This window comes from Ochlerotatus camptorhynchus, unplaced genomic scaffold, assembly GCF_037179485.1.
Source record: "Ochlerotatus camptorhynchus isolate MF236.1 unplaced genomic scaffold, CSIRO-AGI_Acam_v1.1 ptg000867l, whole genome shotgun sequence".
In the NCBI taxonomy this organism is placed as follows: domain Eukaryota; kingdom Metazoa; phylum Arthropoda; class Insecta; order Diptera; family Culicidae; genus Ochlerotatus; species Ochlerotatus camptorhynchus.
The window spans coordinates 74,205-97,024 of record NW_027041326.1 but is presented as its reverse complement, the minus strand read 5'-3'; the positions used below and the strand labels follow the sequence as shown (position 1 = coordinate 97,024).

At 37.1% G+C, this 22,820-nt stretch overlaps 1 protein-coding gene across 2 annotated transcripts in view; it reads right to left on the bottom strand.

Annotated features, from left to right (window-relative positions):
- Positions 1-21,927, bottom strand: part of bma (SCY1-like protein bma) — a 142,406-nt gene extending 120,479 nt beyond the window's left edge. For both annotated transcript variants that reach the window (XM_065238669.1, XM_065238670.1), the window contains exons 1-3: positions 21,845-21,927; positions 21,230-21,328; positions 5,087-5,224 (exon numbers count right to left, since the gene is read on the bottom strand). In XM_065238669.1, coding sequence (XP_065094741.1) covers positions 5,087-5,224; positions 21,230-21,316 — 225 coding nt within the window. In that variant the 5' untranslated portion in view covers positions 21,317-21,328; positions 21,845-21,927. The remainder of the gene's footprint in view (positions 1-5,086; positions 5,225-21,229; positions 21,329-21,844) is intronic.
- Between the last annotated feature and the right edge of the window lie 893 nt (positions 21,928-22,820).

Here is a 22,820-nt window from a genome sequence, read left to right as displayed (position 1 = left end):
CTACTCTTTGACGACTGTGCTGGGGAAGCAGCATGTGCATGTAGGTAATTGGTGGATTTGTTAGTTAATTCGACGCTTTTGGACAATGCTGGACATTTAACAGTTTTCAATATTTTCTTGTTGAAAATCAACATACGGAATCGATTGGTGATAAAATTATTGAAATTGGACCAGGGGCAGCTGAGTTATTAACGTTCAAAATCTTTCTTAATTTGTTACATGTTTCATTTTCGGTTTTCACAAAGTGTACCCCCATATAGAAATCAAAGACGTAGTCCTACGTCAAAAAAATCTCTGCTTTATAGTTTCATTAAATCAACTGTTGAGTGCAATCCTGTTCAACCTACTGGTTTGGTTCACAGCGTAATTTCAGGTTATTTTTACGTCCTTTCTCGAATTTCCCTTTGTATTATTCCTAGCCGGTGCTGAGTGCTTGACATTGTCATTGATAGACTTTCGCGTAATATTGAAAACATTGTTTACCACGTAGTCACGGATAAAATTGATCATCAAAAAAACCTTTGTCAAAATCTCATTAATTTTTTCGTCAATGACAAAGATTCACCTGGCAACAAAACGTTAAATTTCATTCATTCTGTGTCACATTATTGTTATCAGGACGTAGATGCTTGATCACTTTAACGGCTACATGTAATTTTTTTGCTCCTATCAATTAATTTCGTTACAAATTTAGTTATTAAAAAAAAAGTTGGAGGGTGGTGTACAAGACACAACCGCATTGTTGACGTCTTCTTTCTTCTTCTTCGCATTTCAAGCTTATTGCATATTGCATATTAGCTTAGTGCGTGCTCTCAACTTAGTGTTCTATAGATGCACTTCCACAGTTAATAATTGAGAGCTTTCGATGCCTGTACCATTTTTGCATTGGTATAATTGTGTGGCAAGTCCAATCATACTTTTATGCCCAGGGAAGTCGAGAAATTTTCCTACCCGAAAAATTCCTAGACCGGACCGGGAAATTGAACCCAGCCACCTCCAGCATGGTCTTGCTTTGTAGCTGCGCCTTTACCGACTAAGCTAAGGGAGGCCCCCGCATTGTTGACGTAGGATTACGAATTTTTTTACGGTTCGGACGTTTTCGAAGATGTCGCGCAGCAGGAGAATGCATACGATGAGGGTTTCTCAGTTAATGAAAGTAAAACGGAAAAAAATTAACCCACCGATAAGATAGAACATAATTTATTTCCCTAACAAATTATTTGATTTTTGAATCATTTTGATGTTTTTTTTTTATTAATTACTTTATTTGTACAGGCTCAATCGAATAAACTTTACAGAGCCGAGTTATCATTTTTGTTATACATTATTGATTTCTTATATTTAAAGTTAAAGGAGCTGGACCGGATACTCGCGGTTGTCTCGAGGTTAGTGGGGATTTACAATTTTTTTTGGATGGGAAAAGGGAAAGGGAGGTAATCATTTTGATGTATTTAGTGACAAATTGAATGGGTGAATCATGGGTTACTCTATATAAAATCTATTCTAACTCTTTACTGAAATGAACTTTTCAGGGCCACCAAGTTCATTTCAGAAAAGAGTTAGAATAGAATTTATATAGAGTATCCCCTGCTTCCAAGTTTGGTTACAAGATTACAACTCTAGAGAGCAGCGGCGCCCGTGGTGTAGTTGTAAGCGTCCCAGCAGGCCTGGGTTCAATCCCAGTCAACGCTGCCGGGAATTTCTGAGGCATAACATCTCTGATCACGCCTTCCTTCGGGGTTCCCGGTTCATGAGTTGATGGGTCGGTAGGTAGGGTCCTGCTCATTTGGTAATAAATTTTCACTCAGATGTTGAAATTTATTTTTCTTTTAAGTAATTGATAGATTTGGCTATAGATCTGCGAAGATTAGGTAAAGCTTAACATTTGAATCAACACTAATCAATTTAACACTTAAATTCCAAGATGTGCAATGAGCATTTCTCACCTCATTTTTACAACGCAAAAACAAATACAGTTACAGCATTAAAATCTACTTTATTTTACATATCTATAACAAGCTTACACTCTATTCTATCTACTGCTTCAAAAAGAACTATGTTCCGTTAACTTTGTGCAAAGTTATTAGCAAATGAGCAGTTCGTGACCAAAACTGTGTGTGCCAAGCATGTGTTAATGGCTAGCCAGATGGGCTAGTTTAAAGGGATTCCCCTAACCTCTGGTCTAGCCACGGAGATCGTCTGGGGTGGGCTACACTCGCCTCTTTTGTTGGCTAGCTCGAGCTTGAAACCCTGGAGCTTCAAGGTCGGCTCCTGGCTTGTCGGCACTGATCAAAAGAACAAAACACCTTTTTATCACTTTTACTCTTTTATTACTTACGATTTAGGTGTCTGTAGTGTGTATGTGTGTGTAGTGCTGGCCAGCGATGACGGAATTCTGCAGCGGGTGGGGTTTTTCGGCGGCGGATGAACGGACTGCTCACGGTGGATGCCAGTACTCGACGGTTATCACCGTGTGGCACGACGAATGTTGTACTGGAAGTCGATCGGGTGATCGACGGTGGTCTCCCAGTGGTCGTCGGTATATAACCGATGGACCCTTGCTACACGGGTGTTGGCGTATTAACGGACGCCCTCGTGGTTTTAGCCCGTAATTAATGGGTCCTGAGGGGAATATGAGAGGTGGTCTTAGGGCTAGAAATTCCGCTACCGGGTATTAATTGGGTTCTTCCTGACTCTATATTCGGTAGTTTCACCGGTATTTGTTGGCGACTCTATATTTTTCACTTCTCTCAAAAATTTTAAGAAACTTAACTTGGCAGATCGATCTATCTCGCGCAATGGCTAAAGTGAAAGAGAACCTTCTCTTCAGTTTGACCCAGTAGCTTCCCCCTTGACCTAAGCCCATTTCCACCTCCCTCCCACGTTTTCACCACCCCTTGTCCATATCCTTCTCTTGTTTCCAACGCCCACCTTCATCCTTACTCCTTCCCGTTATGTGTTCTGTGTTATGTGTTGTTGGTGTGACTGGGTTACAATATTTAATTGGACCGTTGGTTTAGGAGTGGTCTTTCATTTGCCTTACATATTTAATTATATTTACATTCAAAACAAGACAATATTGCATACAAGAAGCTGACATACAGATTGAATTCACAATGAACACACAATTACCCTATTCCTCGCTCTCGCTATCTCCTGATTTTTCTCGCTCGAAGTGAACCAATAGGGTACAGGAACCAAAACGGTAACACATGGGTGTGGGTAGCAATGGTGCATGGAAAACAAATCCAAGGAAAAAAAAACAGCATTTTGTGTGGTCGTTGGGGGCGTGTGGTTCTGAATTGGCAACAAAATGTTCCGCAATTGTATCCTCCCTATTCGTACACGCCCGAAGATCGGAGGCGAATGTCATTTCGACTTGTTTTATCTAGGAACCATTCTCTGATGACTGTGTTGGGGAAGCAGCACATGCATGTACGTAATTGGTGGATTTGTTAGTTATTTAGAAGCTTTTGGACAATGCTTGACATTTACCACTTTTTCAATAGTTTCAATTTAAAAATCAACAGTCAAAAGCATTGTTTCTGATCGATTGGTGATAAAATAATTGAAATTGGTCCAGGGGCAGCTAAGTTATTAACGCACATAATCTTTCATAATTTCATTTTTCGCTTTTCATAAATTATACCCCCATCTTCCCGAAAGACGTAGCCCTACGTCAAAAAATCTGCACATGTTCGTCACTGACAACTGACATGGTATGCCTTGACGATGAATATCATTGTCGAGTATTGTCGAGATTTTGCAGCAGCTTCCTAGCTTCCTTGTATCACTCTTACTTTCACTTCAAACCAATCTCCTCTTATTTGCGACTACTTCTTCAACGTCCAAATTACAAGAGCCGATCTCAAACTAGCTTATGGACCATAAGTCTTCATATCCAACGAACGTAACCCGAGGCCTTCTCAGAGTGCCTTCCATTAATTTTGGCTAAAAAATGTGTTATGAAATTATGGAATAATAAGGTATTATATTTTGCATATGTAAGCAACAAGAATAGATTGTGAAGTTAGTGTTTGACTCATAATACCTGATTCCTTTGACTCATAATACCTAATACCTCAGAGTTTTTTTTTTGCTCAGGCAAATAAATATTAATATTTACCATTTCAATGTAAGAAAGTACTGGATTTTACAATGGAGTATCATCTATAACATATTTTTTCCTCCTTCAGTAAATCGTAAATATCTCAGCAGAGTTGTTCGCCATAAAAATGCCCATCTTTCTATTGGACTAGATTGATTGATAATTACATGTTTTATACCCTCTTTTGTCGATTAAATGCCGTAATGTACCTCAAAAATTATAGTTCAAGATAATTAAAAAAAAAAACAACAACAACATTTGACTCATAAAATATATTTTTCATTTAATTTGGACCCTAATGATCTGTAAAAAATATGAAAGGGTTAGGTTTCACAAGATTTTAAAGAATTAGAGATGTTTTTTGATATAAGTTAAGTATAAAAAGGTTTTCTGCCAAAAAACTCTAACCAACATTTCCCAGAGTTTTCGCAATATAAAACCTTTGTTCTTACACCTGAAAGGTGAGACCCCAGGTTTCAAGACAAAATGTTATTTTGGAACACCATTGCCCGCTGTACCATTTAATTTTTCACATCCAATGATTGGTTCCGGAAGTACGAATAAAGCTCGAACATTTCGCCACCCATACATACTGTGTGCGATAAATGCTCTTGTAGGTGGATTTATACTTTTTTCGCTCAGTTTTATTTCATACCATGAAATTCGTATCATCGAAAGGCAAAAAAGACTTGATGGCAAGAGTAAAAAGTGCCGACGGTGCCATTTTAGCTAGAAGTTGATGATCAATTATTTAATTGGGTTCTCATTCTAGGACCGATGTTTTGCAATTCACTGCTTGTTTTGAGCATGCCAACGGGTTAAGATTGTTAATCCAACTGGTCCTAGTGGGTTGAGATACAGATAATCGGGGTTAGCAAATTCTGACAACCGGGATTATTTCAATTTTCTTCAAATTACTCTGAAAGCAATTCCTTATTGCCAGTAAAGATGAAAATTATATGTCGGATGCAAGCTTACCTGTAGAATACCGTATTTCAGTTCAATATCCAGAAAGCTGTACTCTTTGGCATGCGGCGGCCTGTTGGCGGGTGAACTGTTTTGAATTTGCTGTGAGGCACCGGTGCTTGGCGGCCCAGGAGCTGTTCCTGCGCTTTCCTGTGAATAAAAATGATGATATCAATTTTATCGCATCAACAAAAGAACTAATTAAAAATGAATTCGCTTCTCGCAATGTGATGACATTTGAAATTTCAGTGTTCAGTGACCTTTTCAGTCCAGCCGTAACTGTAATTACGTAATGGATCTGCCGAGCATACAATTCTTCTCAAAATAGACATCCAATTGATTACCGTTGCCTTTAATTTCTACCTGAAGCATTGCTCCATGGTAAGAGTCCAATCAAGGTTGTGCTATTGAAAGAAAACATTGTGAATAGTCCTAAGAAAAACATAACCACTAATGAGGTTTGATACCTTTTGTGGGCAATTTTCACCTCTGGCAGGCTACTGACCATGAATGTTGGGGTTTGGGTTGACGGTACATTCCCCCAGTTGTACACAGTCTGTGTTTCTTGGAGCTACCATCTAGTAATGATGACCTTGTTATGATAGTCGTCATTAATATTGTTGAACTGGATCTGCTAGTAGACACAACAGCAAAGCCATTGGTTTGTATTGAGCCACCTGTTGAGTCTAGTGCCTGTGACTGACATTGATGGCCAAATGATCGATGGAAGCAGGTGGTGGAAGGAAAACCATTGCCGAGAATGGATTGCCAACAGGCAGAGAAATAAAGCACGGTGTGTATGGTAGAACAATATAATAACAAAAACTAAGCATTGCTGAATCCTTCGCTATTTCGAAATATACCTTTTTACCGTTTATTTGGAGACCTGTTTGAGAATGATCCAACGAGGGATCACGTAGAGTAGCAATGAAAAAAAAAAAGTTGTTGAAATGCATTGAACTTTCCAGACTATTCCTGGTTCAAATTGTATGCAGGTTTTCAATTTTACTCATCCACACAAATCAACTGCACATTGAAATTTTAAAGATGCCTATAAACATTAGTTTAGGTAAATACATCTAATTTTTATGAGATACAAGAATATACTCGGTATACCAATAACTTAGGATAAAAAGAACACTTAATAAGCTAGAAATGTTATTGCTCTTCAATGCAAAGTTTGTCAACTTAAATATAAGTTTCATAAGCTATAACTATCGGGTCAACATTTTATTTAACGGGAAGGTTACTGAAATTCGTTTTTTTTTTAATATATTGAAAAAAAAATATAAAAAATCTAAGAGTGTTTTCCGTTAGATTCTTGAAATAATTAACATATAAAAACACTTGTTCTATCTCATCATGAAAAGAAGTATTTTTTTCCTTGATTTGTTTTCCAATGCAACCGACGCCAGGAAGGCAACTCCCACACCTGGATCAACTCATGGACCGGGGACTAATGGCTTTACTTCGACTGGGATTGAACTCAGGCCTTTTGGGGTGAGATGCAATCACGCTTACCACTACACCACCGGCGCCGCTATATGAAAACAAGTTGGACTCATCTAGTAGATAGTTTTTTTTAACGTATGGAGAAAATTTCAGGCTAATATCTTGAAAATCAATAAGCCCATCAAGGTTGGAAAAGGGCGTTTTTTGATCATTTGGATACCTTTCAATAATCTGGCTCTTTACTGTAGTTCGGCTAACACAAATAAAATTTGGAATAATCTATTCGATTCTTTAAAACCCTTGAAAATGGAGGGTCAAGAACACATAGATTTAGTTTGGTTGCGGAGTAATCTCTATTCAATGCTATAATATCTAAAAATCTAAAAAATCCACGGTGGCACAGAGCACTTTAGACCAAAATCCGTTATTAGAATATCAAAATAAGCATGTTTGCAAAGTTTGGTTGAAATCGGTGACATTGACCACAACTTTGCATACACTTGAGCTAGAATGACCATAATTTAAAGACAAGATTGGTAGAATCCACAAATGGCACCGGTGATTTGTGGATTCTATCAACCTTGTCCTTAACTTCCATACTCGTGTTTTTGCTAAACTATTGTGTTAGCTTCATGCGTGTTTTACCTATAGCTGATCCTGCTTTGATTTTTGTACAAATATTGCATCGACAGTGCTGAAGCTATGTCGAGCGATGGTTTTTTGTTTCATAGTGATCTTTCACGCTATTTCAGTCTTTGATCTGAATAAATATTTCATGACCAGAAGTTAGCTTTCCAAACCTGTGGCACTTAACAAGTGTCTCATTCAAAGTGTTTTTTTTTATGTTACTTCATACGCGAAGTTAACGATTTTCAGAGTTGGTTGGAAATGCTAACATGAAGCTTTAGTGTGATGATTTATTAGCTAGAGAATGATCTTCCCTCTTCTAAAGATCATTCTCTAGCTAATAAATCATCACACTAAAGCTTCATGTTAGCATTTCGAACCAACTCGGAAGTGTCTCATATTAACGTCAATAAAATCAAACATTCGTATCAACCCAAATATCATGAATAAAATACATCACAAACATATCTAATAGTTTATCACTGTATACTACCAACGGTGTACTACAAAAGCTGGTGAATCCAGTATAAATAAATTTGCTAAATGCACTGAATTGGCTACATGATACCGCTACTGCAAAAAGAGGGGAATATAAACAGTGGGCGAAAGTAATGTAAACTTTTTTTTACTTTATTATAGAGATTTGTAGTAATAAAAACTTCCCACCCTTAAAAATATTATTACTATGCTAAGATTATCTTGAAAAAGCATTCAAAAACATTTTTCCCTTTTAGCTAGATACTGAAAGAGATGCACCAAACTATTGTTTTTTTATTCGTAACTGCATATATATTTAGCCGGCGCCGGTAATGTAGTGGTAAGCGTGACTGCTTTCTCATCCCAATGGGTCTGGGTTCAATCCCAGCCAAGGTCGGTTTGATTTTTCTGAGGCATAAAAATCTCTGGTCACGTCTTCCTTCGGAAGGGAAGTAAAGCCGTTGGTCCCGGCCCATGTGTGTTGTGAATGGGTGTGATATCCTACGCCGGTGTGGAAGCTGCCTTTCTGCACATTCGATTGCCGTCAATGGATGGCAATCGATGTCCGTCGGTGATTGGCACTAGATTGCGGAACAGAGACCGACGTTAAATAAAAAGGAATGAAGGAATGAACTGCATATATATGATTAGTATGGAATTAATAGATAAGAATGAATAGCTGTTAAAATTATACGTAAATAAGGAAGTTGATAATTTACTGTGCGTAGTGGTTAGCATCCATACTTCTCACGACAAAGTCACGAGTTCAAACCTCACCTAAACCTCACTAAAATTTAATTGAAAAAAATGGACTGCAGTATTTTTTCTATTGTCTATCTCCGCCGTTCGCTTGTAATGTATGTATACAAACATACGACCGCACGTGTTCTGACTATTTTGTTTCACTCTGGATGAAGGTTTGGCAAACAATTTACATTTGCCGCCTCTGGTTGTGAAACGCATTGACTACAACAAGGAACATGAGGATAGAAATTTAAATGGGTTACATGTTGTGAATTTTTCTAATACTGCTATCGAATTCATTATTTTGTGATATAAACTGTTATTATTTACATATTCCTCCTAAAAGTAACGGTATTTCTATGTATTTGACCCATCTGTGGACTGCAGCCTTTAAATTGGTGCCAAAAGTTTCTGCAGATATCTGCAGATGACGTAAACAGACTAAATTTAATGAAGCATATATTTTGAAGTTATTCGACATTTTCTTTAAAGCTTATTTGTAACCATATTTTTCCTTAGCAAAAGCTTTCAATGCATCTACTTAATAAAAAAAAGTTTGCAAGGTTGTTAATGAAAACATATAGAAGAACATTTTATTCACCATTTCATCATGTGCAACATTTTTTTTTATTTGTAATATAACTAGAAAATGGCAGGCTGTGGAACTTTGGTGTCTTCAGAAGAGTTGCTCTTTTTTTTTAAGATATGCATAATATAATATATTTAAAGATATAGATCTGTAGATAAGATCTACAACCATAAAGATATATTTGTTACGAACTATCTGTTTACGCCAATACATAGTATTAGTTATAGCTAAAAGCTTTTTCCACGGTACCATCCCTTAGAAGTTGTGTGTTGAAGATATATTGGGATCAGCATCGAAATTGCAGTTCTGGTAAATCTCCTTCCAACAAAAAGTTCTTACTAAAGGGTGTACATCAAACAATACACACCCTTAGGAAAATTCATGTAAATTTAGGTGATCTGAGAGTGACATACACGAGCGTCAATTTTAACATAAATTTGAGTCATAACAGACGCGAAATATAGCTCAATCAAACGTACTTTTCGTCGAGCAACGAACTTTTCAGTCTCGGAACACTTAATATTACATGACATGTTTGTTTACGTCTCATCTTTTATGTCAAATATGGATTCCGTCACGTGTGAAGTTAGTTATTTCTAAGTGTGCACATTAGTCTTTCAAATTTGTCGAACCTCTTAACGGAATCCCTTTATGAAGAGCTCTGAGTTGGTTTATTTCCTTTAAATTCCGTTATAATTGCTTATCTTTTGACAGATACGCGTATTTCGTCTACTACTTGCAGACTTCATCAGCACCAAGTACCCAATTGGAGTTTGATGAGAGTTTTGCAGACTCTGATTTAGACTTGTAGCATGCTTTAAAACCGTGATAAAACTTGCAATGTTACTTGGGTACTCAAAACCACTGAAGAATCCATCTTTTATCTACGAGTTATATACTTATCAATAGGTACTAAAAATCAGTAGGTATCTACTGCTATGTCACAATTTACCTAACCAGGTACCTAAATTTAGTCTCCAACAGGTAGATGCATGCTACGATGTGTGGTTTTAGGCAGCATGCTAAAGAGTCTCGAGTATCCGTTTCCTTGATCTCTATTAAGCAATGCTGATGGATTATGTTTAAATACTTCTAAACATTCAGCTACGTCTAGTTTCCAAGGCGAAAATACACTCCACAGGATATTAATGTTATCCTTTGTCAAATTGTGCCCATTTGTAACGATATGTTCTGCAATGTTGGATTTAAATTCATAATGCAGTCCTTTATCCATCTCTTTGTTAGCCTTTTTTACCTCTGCGATGTGTTCCTTAAACCTTGTTTCCAATGTCCTTTTCGTCTGACCAATGTAGATTTTATTGCAATCTGGACAAGAGATTTGGTAGACTCCGGCTTTCCCAAAGACATTTATTGAATCTTTTGTTGATCCTAACAGTGACTTCAGCTGATTTTTCCTGCTGCTGAATACTGAATCCAGGCCAAAACTTCTAAACTCCAAAATCAATGGTTTGGTAATGTTTTTGTCGAAACTCATCGCTAACCGTTTTAAACCCTCAGTTACTGGTGTAAGAGTTGTCGAAATACGCCTAAAATGATCCCTTGTTCTTTTATCGATTACTGCTTGATTTTTTTCTTCTTGATATCCATTAAGTCTAGCGATTTGAAAAATGTGAGCTATTTCCTTTGATTTTCCTGTATCGCTAAGAGGAAGAGTTTACAACCTGTGAACCATGTGGTAAAAAGCGGTCATTTTGTGTTGATGGGAATGGTTTGAAGTGATTGGTATTACTCTCTTTGTATTTGTTGGTTTCCTATAGATTTCGAAATTGAACGAGGACGTTTCCCTGATGATGAGAAGATCTAAGAAGGGGAGTTTGCCGTCTCTCTCTTCTTCGTAAGTAAATTTGATGTCCTTGTGAACGTTGCTTATGGCCTCAAAAGTTTTTGATAAATCTTCCCTTTTGACAATGCTAAAAATGTCATCCACATATCTATACCAACACTTGTGCAACAAATTCCTATCCTCCAGAGTATTTTCTTGGTTAGCCATGAACAATTCAAATAAAAATGAAGAAAGCGGATTGCCCATAAGAGCTTTAGTTTGTTTATAAAAATTTCCTCTGAAAATGAAATAATTTTCCTCCATACAAAGACGAGTAAGCTTGAGATATGACCGACATTTGTTTCTCCAAGAAGAATTCTCACGTTGCTTCAGAAGCTAGTCCTCTAAAAGACTGATGGTTTCCTTTACTGGTACACTCGGAAAAAGTGCTGTGACATCAAATGAAACCATGACTTCATTTTCCCGAATCTCTCCTGATGCCTGAAGTTGATTTGCGAATTCCTGTGTGCTGTTAACTGAGCGAGTGGTAAAGGGTCTAGGAATATTTTTAAATTCCTTTACTAGCCATTTGGCAAGCTTATGAGAGGGAAATCCTTCAGCCGAGATAATCTCCCTCATTTCATTTTCTGGTTTGTGAATCTTTGGTAAACTTTTGATCCTAGGTAGAATAGGGTTTGAAACTTTCAATTGATTCGTAGTGTTGTCAATAAACACCTTGCACTCTTTCAACGTTCTATCCACAATAGACTGATGCAAATTTTGACTTTTTCGCTCCACAGTGCTTAAATGGTTTCAAATCGGGTCCTGATTAGCCTCCCAATTTGATTAGGCTATATTTCGCGTCTGTTATGACTCAAATTTATGTCAAAATTGACGCTCGTATATGTTACTCTCAGAGCACCTAAATCTACATGAATTTTTCTAAGTGTGTAGTCATAAACAGTGGAAAGTGATTGTGAATTCTTTTTCCAATTTCAAATGCAGGGAATAACATTCCAACGACTTTGTTTCCAACTTTGACTCTGAATGCTCGCTTTTATAAATTCTGACTCCATCTTACGAACTACTTTTAAGGGAGTTGGTGTCTTAACCCTAATCATATGACTGATAGGTGTTAGATTTAATTTTCGGAATTTCTTTAGAAACGCTATGTCTTTCCTTAAACCTGCGATGGATTTCTTAAGTGATATGGACCTATTAGGTTCTGAAAGCTTGAAAGCCATGATCAATCTTTTAAATTTGTCGAACCTCTTAACGGAATCCCTTTATGAAGAGCTTTGAGTGTGTTGGTTTATTTCCTTTAAATTTCGTTATTCTACTTGCAGACTTCATCAGTGCCAAGTGGTGTTAAGTACTTAGTACTGATGAAGTCTGCAAGTAGTAGACGAAATACGCGTATCTGTCAAAAGATAAGCAATTATAACGGAATTTAAAGGAAACACTCAAAGCTCTTCACTGTCTACGTAGTTTATGAACAGCCCCTAAGCAAACTGATATCACCTTTTCGAAAGAGGTTCCTTTGATAGCGAATAGGTGCTTTTCTCATTTTCATCAAAAATTTTCAATTCATTTTGATAATTTACAGCACTGATTCTGAGTCCAGCTTGAGCGCTCAACGCTTCCTCGTAGTTCGGCCGGATTGTTGCTTTTTTTTTTGAAGTGCCAGATTGCGTGCCTAAGTCTGGAGTGCTACTACATACAATTGAAATTTTTTGCTTCGAAGTCAATGGAACATCTGGAAGTCGATGCAGAAACTGCTCAATTCCGTGAATGTTTCTGCACTCCTGCGGTGACTTCCAGTCGTTTCAGTAATGTTCATAAATATGTTGCTGTTTTCACACACAAATTTCTGAAGTCAAGTGCGCGAGGTAGAACGGTGGAGGATGAAGTTAAGTTATCCAATGTACTGGTGTGGTAACTAATTTTGGAATTTCGATTGGCGACTGAATAAAGCCGGCGCCGGTGGTGTAGTGGTAAGCGTGACTGCTTTCTCACCCCAATTGGTCTGGGTTCAATCCCAGCCGAGGTCGGTGGGATTTTTCTGAGGCATAAAAATCTCTGGTCACGTTTTCCTTCGGAAGGGAAGTAAAGCTGTTGGTCCCGGCCCATGTGTGTTGAATGGATGCGATATCCTATGCAGGTGTGGAATCTGCCTTCCTGCACATTCGATTGCCGTTAATGGATGGCAATCGATGTCCGTCGGTGATTGGCACTAGATTGCGGAACAGAGACCGACGTTAAATAAAAGAAAGAAGATTGGCGACTGTTTAAGTAAAACATAATCAGTACTGAAAACTCGGTGAGTTTTAGTCATTTCCCGTAAAACTGTATACTTTACAGTCAATTCAGTACCTGCTATTACAACATTCAATAGTTTTTCGCAAAAGCTACTGATCATCAGTAATTTTATTTAGCTGATTGTTCGGTAATTTTTGTGATTTACAGCTCGAAAACTGTAAAAAATAATTATTTCTAACAGGGAAGCCGTGATTAAGCGTGTGAAATTTAAAAAAATAATTTGAACTAAACCGAATTGATTGAATAATATAAAAATTGGAAGCACTGAGTTAAAAAAATCGATTTTACTGACTCAAATGTGTATATAGAAAGTGAGTGTTTTTGGCAAACTTCCTTGCTATAATTTGCTTTACAACTTAACTGCATACATCATTTCATCATAGTAATAATTGATAAAAACATTTCTTCTTAACTCAAAGCGCCAAACGTAAGATAGAACTTTGAATTCCAGCAGACTTAACCGAAGGCATCAAGTTCTCAATTTTACCTTAAATACTAATTATTAGACGTGAGACAAATGTAAGTAGTCATGATGATGCATATCCTTCTCAAGCTCTGGCAGCTTCTTGCTCAAAAAATATTGTTGTTAAAGAATGTGTCTCAGAATGAAAGCTCATATAATATGAAAGGTACATCCATCTTCTTGCTTCGTTGGCGTAGACCAACAAACACCCAGCGCTGCTGGATGCACTATTCCTTGAAAATGTGCCACTTTTTATCCCCGTTATGGCACGCTAGCTAACTGCTCCACGGGATGCCTTAGGGTTGTCTGCCACGAGTGGCATTTTAATAAGAAAGGCGAAAAAATGCGACTTGTTGCTTGCTAGAGCTTTCTTTTCTACCATACACCCCCTCGTTACTTAATGGCCGTTTCAGAACCAATTCCACTTTTTGTGCACGCTGCTCGTTTGATTGTACCCAGAGGGAGACGTAGAGTATCTTCTCGCTTGGGCATGAACGTGCTCAGCAGACTCTCCCGACAGCAGTTCATTCAACAAAAAAGTATTTTTGACGTCACCTTTCGATCATTGATAGCCTCTGGCTATGGATGTGGGTTTGCGGTTGATGCTTTTCTCTTTTGCCGTTTTAGTGCGCCAGAGCCATCCACAAGTGGTCCATAAGCTTTCATTCTCCTGCTTTTCTCCATTCACTGCATGCTATTCCCTGTCGTCCTTTCCGTTGAACCATTGAAGTGCTACTCCACGAACAGTCTCTCATAATTTCCATGCTTTTTTCACTTGGCACTTTCCCAACAATCTCCTTCGTCACCTCTTCTTACCCCTCGTGACCACTAACTCATAGATTCAATCGTGCAAAGGCATTCAGCATTCTTGTTTTCACATTCATTAAGTTCTTATCTTAATTTGAGAAATGTTTTATGAGCCGTACTATATAATGAAGTGAAGGGAGAAGTTTTCCTTCCCTTCCCTGGTGGGTTTTTGCTTTTGCCTTTGTTTTTGTTCGCATAGCTCGTTGTCACCTTCCGTTAAGTAGTCAGAGACATAACTTTTTAGGGATAGACTTTGGATTCAGTTGTTTTTGATATGGGGAAAAGTGGAACGAACTCCGGCTAATGAAGAGATAATGTGATAAATTATCGTTTGTAATTGGTGTTCCCAGATGAGGGAGTAGCTTCACATAAAAGTGGAACAAAAATGTGTAATTTTGTATTATCCCCTCGGAGAAATGATCCGAAATGCTTCTTTTTAAGACGGGATTTTGTCATAGCACTGATCTTTTAATAGCGGCAACTTGTATTTTGGACCTGTTGGAATTATTTCGACTAAGGGATTACAAAAGCTGTCCAAATATTAAATAATCGTCTAGAGAAAATATCAGCTTGTGAGAATTTTTCCTGCTTAAGTTAGAAAAGCTCTTGATTATTATGGACCACTAACTATTGTCTAGTTCAACCCATGAGGTGCTATGCTGAATCTCAATTATTAGTGCAACCAACTATAACTGCAAGAACAATCGTATGTACACGGCTTTATAATATTAAAATTGGAGCCATACTCAGTTGAATGCATTATTATTTGGGTATTCAGAGCAGTCTATTAGTGTCGAATAATTTGAATTTGTACCATGATTTAACATACGGTAACAAGGTTTAAATATGTGATATATTTCACAAAAACTAGTTTCTTCTCAGCAAGGTTGCTATCCAGTTGAATCCAAATTTTCATCTATTCTCAGTGGAGGGTTTGACCAAGGCTTTTCAGTTCTGCTATTCTGTCGTCGTACTCTAAGACAAGACAGGACAACTGGCTTCTTTATTTCGTTCCTGCAGTCTCTGTTTAATATTTTTGTTGTTTAAGTAGCTCAAACAGTTCGGACGGTATTTTATACACATTTAGAAAAAAATACATCTTTAACTGAAAAATCAACCAATCAGCGACGGAATGTAAAACAGGACCCAAATCTATACCTGTGCGCCGGTAAGATCAATTTTTGTATAAAGAAAGAGAGAAGGGATAAGTAATTTCCATTTTATTCCACTATCTTAATTGCTTATCCTCACAGCAAAAAAATAATTTTGATATCACGTCAAAGTGGATGCACTACAATCATGTCGAAAATATGGTGTAATATTACTTGCTAAAAAGGACAAAATCATCATTAATACAATGCATGAACTGACATTACGCTGCTTTTACTGCATTTGTTTATTTATGTGGTCATACAAATTACATGAAATTTTCGACATGATTGTAGTGCATCCACTTTGATGTGATATCAAAATTATTTTTTTGCTGTGCTTGACAGATAACCGTGTTTCGTCTACACTGTGCAGACTTTTTTAGTTTTGGAAAAAAATCGTGTATATATATTGCGCACCCGAAGTTTACACTACATTTGGCGTACATTTACACGATATATCAGGTTAATTTTAGCGCAATATCGCATAAATCAGCTCTGTTGTATATAAGCTTGTAAACAATTTCATCGTTTATGCCAACCTTAGCTCAACATTAAACGAGGGGAGATTTAAGCGACTGTTAAATTCAGATTTTTGACGTAAAACTACGTCTTTGTCGACTATACTGGGGTGCAAATCAAAAAATATGTGTGGTGAAATAGTGTTAGGTTTTGAACGCTTGTAACTTTGTCATTTATAGATGAAAATAAAATCCAAATACGCCAATCGATAGGATATTACATTACAAATCTGCTGAAATGAACTTTTTTTTTTCAATTTTCCACAACAAAAATTTGAAAAATTTATAAATGATAATTTTATCTCTGTTTTCATGAAAGACATGATTTTCCCTAACCCAGTTTTCATAATCGAGTACTATTTGGTTGTACATCATTCTGCTTGAATCTGATAAGATATAAAACAGCGCTGCTGTCATGTCTCTGCTCATTACCGCTTCGGACGGCGTGGCACTTGGTCCTGCAGCAATCAGGAGCAAGTTAGCGGATTAAGGTGGACCATGGCGTTACCACCTACCACAATGAGGGAATGAGGAACTTGGAAAATTTTACATGCAAAACACCGAAACATTGAAATAATTGAAAAATTTAAGATAAAGTAAAATAGTCAAAAATGCATGACATACATCAATTTTGCGTGGTTCTACGTCATACTGCGGTCGTGTATAGGACACAACCCTTTAATTTTTTTCTGTAGTGTACTAATACTCGACTATTCCACAATATTTACATTTGACATTCATCGGCGTATCACTATGCTGGCTGTCAAAATGTCTTATTTTGAACATGATTTTAAACCAAAATATTGTATTACTGTATATGTGGCATTTACAATTTGTTACTGAACGGAGATGAACTAGCCTACGCTTAAAAATCTCCTAAATAAAGTAAGAAAAAAAAAATGTTACCGAAAACATCATTAAAACGTTTCGGAACAGCATCGAAACTATTTCCTAAGGTGGTTTTTGTAGTTATTATATATATTTTTTTCCTTTGGTTTGATTTTTCCGTCGATCTTGTTTTCCGTGCTGAGCACCAATGCTACCAACGTGCCAGGAAGGCAGCTCCCACACCTGGACCCTACCTATCGACCCATCAACTCATGAACCGGGGACCAACGGCTTTACTTCCCATCCGAAGGAAGGCGTGATCAGAGATGTTATGCCTCAGAACATCCCGGCGGCGCCGACTGGGATTGAACCCAGGCCTGCTGGGGTGAGAGGCAATCACGCTTACCACTACACCACCGGCGCCGTTTTGAGTCAACTAAGTTGAACAACATCGATCGGCTTCAGGTCGATGATGTCCATTTGTCAACTTGTCGCTCCCAACTTAGTTTGCTCAATTTAGATTAGTTTCACTTCTGAGCGATATGAGTGAATACTACTCAAATTTAGATAGTTTAGCAATAGCGTGTAAGGGAAGCGTAAATGAGAAAGTGATATCGCAGTAAATTTTCACTATCCTACGAGTTTTCTCTCAGTTGGGAGTTGTTGAACCTCTTAGTGATAGTTCGAAAATAAAATTTTAACATTCCCATTCTTAGAATTGATCCAAATTGCAAATTTTTTTGAATTTTTGACAAGCATATTCCAAGTAGCATTTCTTGTTTTATTGCACTCTATTAGTGGTTTTTGAGATCAATTTTATTAAATCGTCAATACAATTCTTAGCTCCAGCACAACCGTTTGATAACCGCTATAAGATCGTCTTCCAGCTTAGTGGACCACTCTTGATAAGGTTTATAAAGCATGTTTGAGAATCACAATAAAGCTGTCTACAAAAGGTTCTCATAGCATCTTTAAGAGTAATATTGTATCCAAGCAGTTTTATTACGCTTTGGTGAAAATCAGTTATAAATACAATTTAATTTTTATTGCATCAAAGCAACCGCCATAAATTAGCTTTTTGTTGTTCTGTTCTGCTGAAACTTTTTTCCCCATATGGTAATCTTTAGTTGTAAAAATAGGTTCGAGTGTTGGTGTCAAGATCACCATGCCATCACCATAGTGAAAATCTTAATGAAAATATATGACATTTTAGAAGTTCCAAATCATATGCGCTTGAAATTTTATCGTGTATATTGGGATAATATGAGCGTTAAATAAATGCACCTCAAAAATAATTCAAGTTAACAAGAAAGATTGTCTTAGAAATCAAATTAATTTGATGGAATCATCTTAATTTTACAGAGAATAGATCTCAATAAACAAATTCATACCAATGCACACTGGAAATCAGTTCGGATCTCTTATTTAGCCATTATTGTATTGAAATTTCTTGGATTTTATTCCAAGGCTAATGGGATTTTCAAAATGACAATATGATGACAGAGGACAGCAGGCGAGAAAACACCAAGTGCAATTTCTTAAAATGTCTAATGCTTAATTTTTTTTTTCTTCATTAGAGAGATTTTTTCTAATGCTTACATTGGATGGAAGCAGAACAGAAAAGCATTATGCATGATTTTATTTCGAGCACTATTTTCTTTTTACAAGAGCAATTCTTTTTTTTCATTTGAGGGTAAACGTATATTCCTATTCTACGGGTGCAACCAATGAATTTTACAAACATTTGGAAAAGTTTTGAATGGTACATTAAACTTTATGAAATGTTATGCGTGATTTCAACTTTTTTTGTCCTAGAACTGTCACCATTCCATGTATTTCGACCAAGATTCGACAGTGTCACCCCATGAAAAAAAGGAAAGAAAAGGAAAGAAAATTTTCAATGCTGATTGTTGAATTGTTGTGACCATCCACGACTGTGAATCTGATAAGAGATGCAAGTTGGCATAGGTATCATTCTCCGACTCCAGATAATTATATATTTCCTCTTCATGAGTCATTTTTGGTGTAGTAATGTGTCCATTCGAATTGAAGATGGTTCAGAATGGTGAGGAGGCACACTCTTTACAGCTACCTTTGTGACATCCGCAGAAAATGCAGCGGCATTTTTTTTCTTGGTTGGAGTTATTCACGGAGGTTTGCGGCTGACTGTAGCAAATAAACGGGCTCATGCTAAAAATTTTGTTGATTTTCTTTGCGCTCCGCTTGGAAGTACCGGAAAGTTTTGATTATTTCTATGTTGTAAAAATGAACCGCCAAGTGTAAATGTCTGACAAGTTGCAACTGAACGCTTATAATTGTTTTTAAACAACTGTTTTATGGCCAACAAGTTATATTGCGCTTACTTATATAGCAATGGGCAATTTATATTGCTTTTTTTATACTTCAAGGCAATCATAAAACCTTTCATAAGTGAAAAAAGCATAAGCAGCAGTTGGTTTTTAATTAGCTTTATAGGGGTTTTGTAGATAGCTATGAGAATGTCCCATGACTTGCATTGTATATGACCGTCATAAAGCTGTAGGTAGTGGTTGCAGCTGTAATAAAACCTTTATAAATTTTGAATATAGCCAAGCAGCTCTAGATTTGTTACTTGGGATGAATAGTTTCGTTCCGTTTTTCATATATTTTTATATTCCAATTTTAAAGGTGTCCCACAAATGCAGATCATTACCAATTTCATTCATATTTGGCATAGTTTTTAGGAACCTCAAAATTGATTGACTCACCTTAATATTTTTTCCCTTGATTTGTTTTCCGTCGATCTTGTTTTCCATGCTGATAATCAATGCTACCAACGCCAGGAAGGCAGCTCCCACACTTGGACCCTACCTATCGACCCATCAACTCATGAACCGGGGACTAACGGCTTAACTTCCATTCCGAAGGAAGGCGTGATCAGAGATGTTATGCCTCAGAATATCCCGGCGGTGCCGACTGGGATTGAACCCAGGCCTGCTGGGGTGAGAGGCAATCACGCTTACCACTACACCACCGGCGCCGCTTACTCACCTTAATATGCATAATAGAATAACTTAGCTGCATTTGGTTAAATAAAATAATTTGCTTGATTCAAATACACGTATGTAAAATATATCTGACTATAATGAATGATTAAAGCCATTTTGCGCTCAATTGCGTATTTTTTTTTAGAAAATTCAGTCAGAAAATCATGTATTTTTATTCAAATTTTATGTGACATAATTTTTTCAGTACTCTAAAGATAATAATATCGATATGAAAAAGTTTTAATTGATTAGTTCCGATCGAGGAAAAATGATAAAAGTTTTTTCCTGAACGAATGTTTAAAATATAATACTAAAAACGTGAATTTCAGACACATTTAATAAATAAAACTTCGTATATCTCAGATCTTTAAAGATATACAGCTTATTTGTGTTTAGCAACTTATCATAAAACTTTACGTTTTCTAAAACTTTGCCCAAGACAGGAAACCTCTATCTTGCGAAATAAAAAAGGTTGTATCGCAGTGCCATTTTTCCAGCCAAAACATGAGCTATTTTTATCCACCAAATTGTAGTCCTAACGTATCCAAAAAACTTCACTCAAGACGTCAACTTAATTGTATGTAATCCCAGAGCATTATGAATTTTACCTGCTAGATTTAATTCCTGGTTCACTGTTGAGTGGTAGAAATCGTCATGAAATGGTTAATTGTGAACAATTTATAAATTAATTCAACAATGTTCCATACTGAAGAAACAAATAATCTTGTTTGATATTCGCCATTTTTTTTATGGTATCAGATTTCGACGTTTCAGATGATTACAGTTCAAACTTTGACCGATTTGTACCCCTAAATCATATCCGATTGAGCCCAAATTTTGCATAGGGTCTTTTAAGAACCAAAAAACATTTTGTGTATGGTCCGTTTGTAAAATTCAATGGCCTCTTTTTTCCCATACACTTGGCACATATTGGCACCCCGTACCAGATTATAAACCACATTTTATGGATTTGTTTTTGCAATTCTGTGCAAAACATACCGCCATGCAGTTAATGATATTACACTAAACTCGGATCTGAACCCGTCGCCATTTAGTTTTTCTCCGTGGGATTGCCTCAGGAAAGGTGTCCTGACGAAGTCTCTCTTTAAATTTTCCGGTTCTCCCAGTGGAGAATACCGCACTGTCGCAGCCAAGCGTTTGATCCTATGAGAAATATGACAGTAACGATATTGTTATCCCATCCGGAGGGACCGCAACTGAGTAAAATGACATTGCGAGAAACCATTCATGCTGTCGCCACCCACGCCCTACCGCTTACACTTGGCTTGGTGAAGGTGAGAGGATGAATTGTTTTTGTTTGTTTAGTGCACCGTCATCAGCCGGTCGCCGCTCGGTTCGGTTGGTACTCACCTGGTATGCTAAGACATTCGCTAAACTGGCGATGACGGGCTCGGTGGCAAACGAAAGGGTCTCCGAACTTTCTTCAACGGTGTGCATTATCTGAAGGATCTGGACGGCGTCGTTGCGTTGGATGAGGGCAAGCAAAAAACGTGGAAGACGAAAAGAATAACTAAGTCAGAAGAGGCGAAGTGAAATTGAACGGAAAACGAGACGAGATTAGAGTAAAATTGATTTCAGTTTAGTGGAATGAGTTGCGAGGGTAGTGATGGAGCTTTTGCAACACATATGTATAGCAATACAGATTGTGGTAACATTTTCATTGTCGGGAAAGGACGGAGTACGGGTATGACGAGGGATTATTTTCCCATGGGAGAATGATGCTGAGGTAAAGCAAAGTGCTGTCTCGGCGTATCTGTTTTCTGGAGTTTCGTATTTCAAAGTTTGTTTGGTAATCAGCTTTGTGTTGATAAGTTGTTTATTGAATTGAGATGTGTGGAGAAAAAAGGCATACATAGGAAAATTTGATTAAAGTAATATGTATAACATGTGAACTGGTGCTTGGGTACCGATATAATTCTATCTCGTTGATGGCTAATTAAGCATTGAGAAAATAATTCTTCTTACTTTCGGATGTCGAAACCGCTCCAGCTGTTTGACAGACGCTCGCAGGATCTCCGTGACTAGATCTTTCCGTTTGGGTTTGTGCAGCTTCTCTGCTGTGCGTTTCTCGAAAACGAAAATGGAGCATTCCTGGAAATGTAAAAGAAAAAAAAAAACATTATGAACACATGTCCGTTTCCATTAAAAAAAAGAAGTTAATTAGAACGATAATTAAAATTCAACTTAACGGCACATAAATAATTCACAATTTGATGGTACTGGTTTTTTTTCTTCTTCTATTTTTATCAAGCTGTAAATGAAGCATTTACTTTAACTAGGACTGAAGGAACCTCATAAATCAATCGCTAAGGATAATGGTTTGTAGTATCAACCGAGGAAAATAATACATAGAGTATAATTAATTGACCGATGCAACAAGCTGTATTTTATTAACGATGTTGAACACAGTCACGGTGTCTCGGTATTGCTCAAATTACTCACTAAACGAAATCTTGGGTGATGCACTTTCATGTTAAGCTAGTATCAACATGACTTACCTTTCCATACATTTTTAAGGGGTTCTATATACGAGAACATTAAAATTGATTTCCCTTCCATAGCACATTTAGATACTAGCCTCCACTTAAAGGGGCAAATCAAAGATTTCATTTGTCGGGTGTTTCAGTGACACCGAGAGTCATCACAGAAACTTTTTTCTCCTTTTTATTTTCGTATGTGGGTTAGAAATGCTAGGTTTTGTTCATTTGTACGTTCCTATAATTAATTTAATAAAGTAAATTAATATTACCAAAGAGAAGCTTGAAATCTGTGCTATTTAATTGACGATGCAAGTCATTTTGCCAAGCAATAAGTAATTATTTTCACACAGTCACATTATGGCAACGATGCAGTGTGCATATGTAGCCTATGGTGCAATGTGAGTAGGTACAATTCCCATCGAACCCTTTCATCATCATCGTCATCTACCTTCATGTCATCG